Source organism: Acanthisitta chloris, unplaced genomic scaffold, assembly GCF_000695815.1.
Source record: "Acanthisitta chloris isolate BGI_N310 unplaced genomic scaffold, ASM69581v1 scaffold13101, whole genome shotgun sequence".
NCBI lineage: Eukaryota > Metazoa > Chordata > Aves > Passeriformes > Acanthisittidae > Acanthisitta > Acanthisitta chloris.
Genome location: NW_008657906.1, coordinates 128,500 through 137,152, shown reverse-complemented (window position 1 = coordinate 137,152; position 8,653 = coordinate 128,500). Strand labels below are relative to the sequence as shown.

Sequence of the window (8,653 nt, the reverse complement as noted above, 5' to 3'; positions counted from 1 at the left end):
ACTGTGCTGAGCAGGAGGTTGGACCAGGTGACCCACTGTGGTCTTTTCCAACCCAACTGATTCTGTGATTGATGCATTTCTTTCCATTAGTGGTGATTTCCTTTTGGTTGTTTTTTTTTTTTGGGGGGGGGGGGGGTGGGGAGTGCCTTGTTTTGTTTTGTTTTGTGGTTTTTTTTTATATTGTAAAACTCTCTTTGTAAGGTTAGAGTGGAGAAATTGTGAAGATTTTTGACTGAGGGGATTTTTCTTAGTGCACAGAAATACACCCTGTTGTGGCTGGACTGTGTTCCGGCTGCGTTGACATTGTTAGGGGCACTCAGAATTTCTTATGGTTATGTTCTGTGATTAAAATGAGTTGTTCTAGGTTTATTAGAATCACAGATCTGTTAAGGTTGGAAGAGATCTCTAAGATCATCGAGTCCGACTGTATTATTTGGGAAGCTGAAGAGAGTACCAGAGGTTTCTGATTACTTTGTGTCTGTGTGTGAATTCAGAAAGTCCAATGAAGTAGTGCAAGTATTTTAAACAGGAAACAGGTTTGGGGCTCATTTCCTAGTGTCCTCCTCCTGTTGTTGAATTTATTAGTTCAGATAGGCTTCATCTTGTATTTCAGTTTGTTGCTTGAATCACTCTTGAACTGTAGAAAAGACTTGGTAGCTTTTCCTCTTCGTAGCTTCTGTGGGAAATGAAATTCTGCTGTAACAGAGGTCTGTCCTAGATTTAGTTGTGTGAAGGCTGAAAAAGGCCAAGTTCATAGTCTGACTGGATTGCACAGTACCAAGTATGGCTCACAATTCCTTGAGTTAGCTTTTGCAGGGGGTGAAAATGTGGATTCTTAAACTGATCCTTTAAAATATTTGAGTATTCAAAGCTGCTTTACATAGTCTCAAACAGCTAATTGTCTGTGTTAAGAATTTTCATCTTCCTTGCAGTTGTAAATTGAAGTGCAGCTAGGCTTTAACATCCCTTTGCTTTCAGAAGATTCTTCTTATAGTTTAGGGATTATGTGGTGTAGTCAATTCACTTCTTCCTTTATGTAAAATAAACAGCTGAGTTTTAAATTTAAAGTCGTTTCACAGATACTGACTTTTTTTAAAAATATTTCCTCAGTGTCCCTTGTTCAGTGGTTTCTTTGGAAGTACCAGGCCTGGAGATAACAGCTGACTAACTTGTGATGTGCAGTCGAGCAGAACACCACTCCCCTGTCCTGGGGCCCAGTGTTCCATGCACCACATTCCTTTGAAGTGGATCACACTCACCTTACACAGTGCTTGGCCCTGGGTCTGTTCTGGTGGGACACGGTGGATTTCTGTGGTTTTCCTGCCCTGGGTGTGTGAAATGCAATGTGATGACTGTACCTCAGCTCAGCAGAGTACCAGCCTGGTGTTCCTAGAGCACAGGACTGAGGGTGGGCACTTCATGCTTGAAGTGTAGCACGAAGACAAGTTTGAATGCACAGAGACAGGTTGGGATGGTGTCGAGGGACTGCACAGGGCACGAGAAATCAGACTTGACGCAGTTTTAACCATACTATTTTTTGGGAATGGTCATTAAGTGAAATGTTCCAAAACAGCACCTGGGCCTTGTCCTGGAAAGGTGGAATAGAAGCAGTTGAAGACCAGTGCAGAAACTGAACTAAGTTATGTGTCTAGACAGAGTTCCAGTGGCCAAGTTTACTTCTGAGCCTCTTGCAGCTCAGGTTTCCCTGGTATTGAGTGGTGTAGCTCACGTGGTGTCAGATGGACAGTGTTGTGTCCTGTAGGCAGAGACTTTGACAATGCTCTTCCAACACATCTTGGCCTTTAGGTGAATTTGTCACAGCAGTTGTAAGGAATTTTCTTCTTTTAAAAGGGAAACAAATTTCAGTTATTCAGGAGAATTTCCACTTTCATGATGTAACATTGCAAAGGATCTCCTGGTTTCATGTTCTCTGCTGTCCAGGGAAGAATGTCAACGTATTGATCGATGAGCTCCCACTTAAGGCTGGTTTCTTCTCCTCACTAGGGCTCCTTACTAAACGTGGGTTAGAGAAATCTTGCTAACATGATGGGTAAAAATGAGCTGATCTTGAAGTAGGCACAGCACATCCATGAATGAATGATTTGTTCTTTTGTGAGTGTTAGGCTTCAGTTTAAATAACATTTCCTCCTTCCTGGTCATTCTCTTCTCCCTTATCAAATGTACTTTTCAAGAGCACTCATTTCAGGGCAGTCTCCATTCTCCTGCACTGATCAGGATAATTTTTTTGTCTGCTTGTGCAGAATAGTCTCTCTACTCCTCATCTTTTTATATTGCATTTGTCTCTGTAGCATTGTGAGTGTAGATACCAAACTCAAGGTACAGGTGAGACTGTGCTCTTATAAATGTTACACTGATACTTCACTACCTCTTCTGGAGATTAATTTTGGACATAACCTTAAATTGTGTTTGTTTTCTTCATAGGTCTGTCTTGTCCATTAAGTGTATACATTTCTCAGCTGATTCCAGCTAGAAGCTGTCACCTTTTTGCAGACTGTTTTTGTTAGTGTCTGAGTGCATGGCTTTGTGCACCACGTTTCTTCCAAGTTCTGTGGATTGAAGGGAGTCCCATAGGATGACCAGTATTTTAGGGGCTACTTTCAAGCTGCTTGAGACAAAGTTTTGTGATTCAGAGAAAGTGCTTAAATTTTGGTCTTCATCACTTCGGAATTCTGTCACATACTGACTTGAGTGTCTTTCCCCTTTTGTGCAGTAGTGCTGCTGGCAGTAAGTCATTTTCCATTCAGGCAAGTTGTTGAATTGGGTTCTTCACACTTCACTGTGTGCTCCTCTGAGCTGCTTTGTTTCCCCTGTGGCAAGAAAAGAGTTTTCCACGAGCTGATCCCTTCTGCTGGCAGAATGTTTTATGGAAATCCTTCTGGGGCTTTAATCAACATATTAACTTGGTTTGTGCTAAGAAGTGATCTGCTCAGCAAGGAGGCTGGGCCTGTGTTTGAGGTGCACATGGTGAGTGGGGGCTGTGTCTGTCTCGGGGAGGAAACACCCACCTGTCAGTCGAATGTATGAGGAGAGACAGGATGAATTAACTAAATGGGCTGAAATCAGAAAAAAGATGAATTTGCCGAGTTATTTGCTGCTTCTTCAGAAATAATGGAAGAAGTCTTTATTGTCAGATTTTATCATTGATATCCTTCTATCTTTCCATTTTCCTGTAAAGAGGAACAGATACAGTGCTGAGCAGTGACAGATGAACAAAGAACTGTTTGAAATGAAAGATAAGCAAGATATCGGTGGCTGAGGGAGCTGAAGATTCCTTATCTGTCTGCACAGCCATGCCAGCTGAAACATGTTCCTGCAGTGACTTTCATAATGTGCTTACTCACTAGGTCAAACGTTCCAGGAGTAAAGGAGGATTGGCTGGACCTGATGGCACAAAGTCAGTGTTTGGCCAGATGTGTGCCAAGATGAGTTCCTTCAGCCCTGACAGCCTTCTGCTCCCTCACCGGGTCTGGAAGGTCAAGTTTGTTGGTAAGGGAGTTCTCCACCCACCCCTCCCCCTGCTTTGCTTTAACTCACAGTTTTCTAGAGATTGACTTTTCTGGAGAACCTGAAGGGAGGAAGTGATACGGGAAAACAATGTGTGTGTGTGTAGGAAGAGGAAGGGGCTTAAAATGTTAGGAGGTAAAAAGGCCTTTTTAAATGGTTTGTTAAAAACCCTTGAGATTAATGGATATATGTGTGTAATTCTCAAATTCTGGGGCAGCTATTCTGCTTATGACAAACATTCTGCAAAACCTAACCTTGTTCATCTGTCTGGATTAGTAATAATCCTGGCAGGGTTGTTTTTACAATTCACATACCACTTCGAGCTTTTTGATGAAAAATGTTTTAGATTGAAGAGCCATTCTGTGTATGGGCTAAAGAAAATACACCTACTTATTAAATGCCACTCCAGAAAGTCAAAACAACGTGGTTCCTATTCTGTCTCTGTTTCATTTTATTTTGATTGGTGTATAACACAAAATATCAGTTACACTCTGTCAAAATAGTATCTCTGACACTGTAATATGCCATATAGTCTTCTAAGGAACACATTGTACAATGAACTGGAAATATCCAAATATCCAGCAAAACTTCAAGGGTTTTCATATAAACAGCTCTGACAGTGGAGCTTTTAGGAAACTTTTGTTTACTCAGTTACCTCCATGGAAGGAGATAGTCTGTTTGAGTGCTTCAGCTATTTTTGAAAGAGCATTTAATGTTGAGCTTGTTTCTTCTCCCAGGTGAATCTGTGGATGATTGTGGTGGAGGTTATAGTGAATCAATAGCAGAAATGTGTGAGGAGCTTCAGAATGGGCTGACCCCTCTATTAATTGTGACCCCAAATGGAAGAGATGAATCTGGAGCAAACAGAGATTGTTTCCTCTTAAATCCTGCTGCCAAGTCACTCCTACATATGAACATGTTTCGTTTTCTTGGTAATTTCTAAACAGCTTTACTATTCTAATTGCATGACATTCTCAAAATATTGGGACTCTTAACACAAAAAATAATTCTTTTAAACTTACAGGTGTACTTCTGGGCATTGCTATCCGGACTGGCAGCCCCCTGAGCCTCAACCTGGCTGAGCCAGTGTGGAAACAGCTGGCAGGGATGAACCTAACCATCGCTGATCTCAGTGAGGCAAGTGTCAAGTTCCTGAGTAGGATGTACTTTACAGAAGACAAGCAGAGTTTAGCATCATTTTGTCTCAAGTGTTTGGCTTCCCTGTTTTCTGTGTGTTTGTATTTTGATTGGCCTTTTGCATTTTGAGCCAGTATGTAAGGATGACTCGTACTCACTGCTCAAACTGCAAATTTAAGTTGTTCAAGAGTAGTTAAATCATCTGTTTGAATTCTAGAACGTGCTCAAATCTCGCCACGGGTGTGCCTAGGCAGTGTCTCGTGGCTGCACTCCTCCTCCCCAGCAGATCCTTCGCTAGCTCTTACTCTCTGTTGTGCCCAGATGTGATAACAGATCTGAGTGCACATGCCACACATTGTGAAGTAAGAGAGTTCCAACTACTACTAGTTTGTGCTCACATCCTGAGCATCCCAAGCTTTCAGTTTCTGTTTACTGAGCTCAGTAAATGTGGAGTAAGACTTAGGTTCCTTCTGAAATGCTGTCACGTAGAATTGTCCTGACTGTAAAGGCATTGAGCCATTGCTTGTCAGTGAGGGGATTCCTTCTGTCCCAAACCCAGCACTGGGACAGATGATTATATTTTTAAGCTTTATATCCACTTCCTCATGTGATATAATGTCTTGGGAAGTGTCCTCCGAAAAGGTTGAAATCTAGAACACATCAACTCTCCCACATCCAACGTAATGAAATTTTATGTAAAACACTTTAGCCATTTTATGGCTCTGAAATTAAGTTAGGTGGATTGTGGTCAGACACTTGTCAAAGCTTTTCGTGGATGACACGTGCTGCACTGCTTTGGGATGCAAGAGATGCTGTTTATAGGGTTCTAAACTGACTTTGACTTGGGGCTTGTTACTTCCAAAAGGTTGATAAAGATTTTATTCCTGGGCTGATGTACATTCGAGACAACGAAGCTACTTCAGAGGAGTTTGAAGCTATGAGCCTCCCGTTCACTGTGCCCAATGCCAGTGGGCAGGACATCCAGCTGAGTTCCAAGTACACCCACATCACCCTGGACAACAGAGCGGAGTATGTGAGGCTGGCAATAAACTACAGGTTTGTTGAATAAATCATTACAATTATGGAGATGAATGTACATTTTCTTTTAAAATATCTGACAGCTTTCAAACAGTATCATGCCTTAACCTCTTCTGTACCAGTATTGTAATATTTACATGTGATTACAGTGTTCTGATTTCACTTTATCTATCCAAGGGGGATTCCTAATTTTTAGGAAACAAAATAAACCAGCAGGTATGGCTCTAGGTTTCTCCTGACAGAGCAGTTTTGGCAGACAGTTTTACAGGTGCAGGAGTGCCCCATGCATCTAATTCTTCCTCTGCACTGAAACAATAGGCTTGATCAGTAAGCTCCTTGTGAGCAGAGCTTAGATTCAGTACTCCTGAGCTCACAGGTTTTCAGTTCATTAACTGCAGTCAAGAGCAGTATCAGCTGAATTTTCACTTTATTCTTATCTAAGCTGGAAAACCCCAAACAATTGATTCCTCAGACACCACACCTATGCACACCCATGGTGCCAAGAACTGAACGTGGCACTGAAATCAGTGGGAAATAGTTGTTGAGTGTTTGAGGCCTTTGGTTACCTATGGACCAGGTAGCAGATTGAGGGGTGTGCAGCTAAGAGGAAACCATAAGCATTTTGTATCTCAAGCAGTGGGCCTAGTGCTGACTGAGACATGGACATTTAGATAATTTGCAGGAGAAACTGATTCATGGTGTTTTGTTCACTCCACCACAGACATCTGCTGTAGAGAGTGCTTGAGCACTCAGCACTATGTACTTGCTTATTAGTTTGTAGTTGGCAACAGCTACAGAAGTGTCTGCCAAAAACTACTGGATTACAGTCTTGGTTTTTCTTTTTTTTTTTCTAAGTGGTTATGAACCAATACTTAAACCTGTTTTTGACAGTAGAGAGAGGGATTTCATTTAGAGTGGTTATATTATGCATCTCCATGAGACTAATATTCCTTTGAAGAAATGACTTAGCTCTCTTGCCAGTTCTGGCTCTCCTCAAAGGACACGAACATTTCTAAGTGTTTTACAGTTAAAAGGCTGTATTTAAACATTCAAAAGTTTAGATTAAGTATCAGTTTTTTTAACTAAATGAAGCCCTTGAGGGGGAAAACTGGCACCTGAATAGGATCCAAGTAGAAAAGTGGATGCAAAAGGCCAAACTTGTCCTGCCATCAGTGTTATTTTGGTGCTAACTAGCCCGAGGACAGGACTTGTCAAAGATGTGAATTCTGCTCTGGAGAGCTCTGTAAAACATCTCAGAAATTATTTGACAGGGAGAAAAAAGAAAGGGTGGCATCAAAAGCAGCAAAATGTTCCTTATCTGTGTCCGTTTGGGAATTCAAACCCCTCCTTGTTCCCTCAGACATGTTTTAGTTCAGAGCCATTTTTCTCTTACCATAATGTCTGTTTTGTGCTAAGAATGTCTGAGGTTAGTTTCAAGACACACATGCTCTTTTTCCCAAGAACATGCTGTTTCCAAATGGGGTTTTGGTTTTGGTTTTGCCAGGCACAGCACGTGAGTAACACTGGAAAGACACCCTGGGAGGTGCTGAGCTGGCTGTGCAGTGTGGGTCGGTGTAGAAACTGGTGTAAGTCGTGGGCCTTGTGGTAAATATGTCAGTGTTCCTTGGTACATAGCTGGAGACCTGAGGAGAGTGGCTAAAGCTGCCTGGCTGTCACAGTAATGGCTGTAAAGAATTGCTAGCAGTGACATTCACAGCACCTGAAACTGTCTTTGCAGACTCCACGAGTTCGACGAGCAGGTCGCAGCCGTGCGGGAGGGCATGGCCAGAGTGGTCCCAGTTCCTCTGCTGTCACTCTTCACGGGATACGAACTGGAAACTATGGTAGCAATTTCTGCTCTGTTCCTTCTGTCACGCTGACTCGAGTGACATTATTCACTTGTCCCGTGCTGACCCAAACCCCACCTTAAATGCTGTTTGCAGCGATCGCTCTGTGGTTGCAAACATTCGGTTCAGGGAAAGACTCAAAAATGTTTCCTTGCCCTCTTGGTGTGGGTGAGGTGTTTTGATGTAGCTGAGCAGTGATGTAATTGATTGTTTCTGGAGGAGACAAACAAACAAACCAGGACATGGATCTAGGAGGTGAATTGGAGATGTTTGTTCCAAGTAAAAGGTTTAATTGTTTGTGTGATTGAGGAATATGAAAGCAGGTTCATTCCCTGATGGGAGATGGATGTTTAGTGCTATTGTAGTAGGAGACTATGCCTGGCACTTCAAATCCTCGAGTGTTCAGTTTCTCAGTGTAAAAGTTGATTAAATGCTTTAAAGGAATGGAGGGAACAGATCACCTGTAATTGATTTGGTTATGCTCTTGTAGCCTGTCACTGTTATTTTGTTTTTCAGGTATGTGGAAGCCCAGACATTCCACTCCACCTTCTGAAATCTGTAGCAACTTACAAAGGCATTGAGCCCACGGCGTCGCTGGTTCAGTGGTTCTGGGAGGTGATGGAGTCCTTCTCCAACACGGAGCGATCCCTTTTCCTGCGCTTCGTGTGGGGCAGGACGAGGCTGCCCAGGACCATTGCAGACTTCAGGGGCAGGGACTTTGTTATTCAGGTGAGGTGGATGGGCTGGGGGAGGAGTGGGGAAGGAGTAGCATGACATAACAAGGAAAGGGGCTGATTTCTTGAAACTGTTTTGCAGCATTACGTTGTAGATTCGACAGTGCAACAGAGACCCATAATGTATATCGATATTCTTCTCTCAACTTGGACAAGTGGATATTCATTTAATTTCCCTGCCATTTGTTTCTCTGGACTTTGACAGTGTTCCACTGTCAGTCAACTGTTTTTGCTGACATTTACTTAGCACTTTGTTCAGCTTGGTTAATAATGTCAGCTAAATTAAACACCCACAGTATTCAAACCATGTTTTCGTATTTGCTGAAGTAATACAGTGTTTGAGATTGGTCCCAACCACATATTCATAATGTC

At 42.4% G+C, this 8,653-nt stretch overlaps 1 protein-coding gene across 1 annotated transcript in view; it reads left to right on the top strand.

The window, feature by feature from the left end:
- The window catches only part of HERC2 (HECT and RLD domain containing E3 ubiquitin protein ligase 2), a gene marked incomplete at its 5' end in the record, with an annotated part of 69,476 nt that overhangs the window by 59,392 nt on the left and 1,431 nt on the right, over window positions 1-8,653 (top strand). Inside the window, 6 exons of the mRNA XM_009084917.1 lie at window positions 3,366-3,507; window positions 4,263-4,457; window positions 4,550-4,662; window positions 5,528-5,718; window positions 7,439-7,544; window positions 8,064-8,276. Coding sequence (XP_009083165.1) covers window positions 3,366-3,507; window positions 4,263-4,457; window positions 4,550-4,662; window positions 5,528-5,718; window positions 7,439-7,544; window positions 8,064-8,276 — 960 coding nt within the window. The remainder of the gene's footprint in view (window positions 1-3,365; window positions 3,508-4,262; window positions 4,458-4,549; window positions 4,663-5,527; window positions 5,719-7,438; window positions 7,545-8,063; window positions 8,277-8,653) is intronic.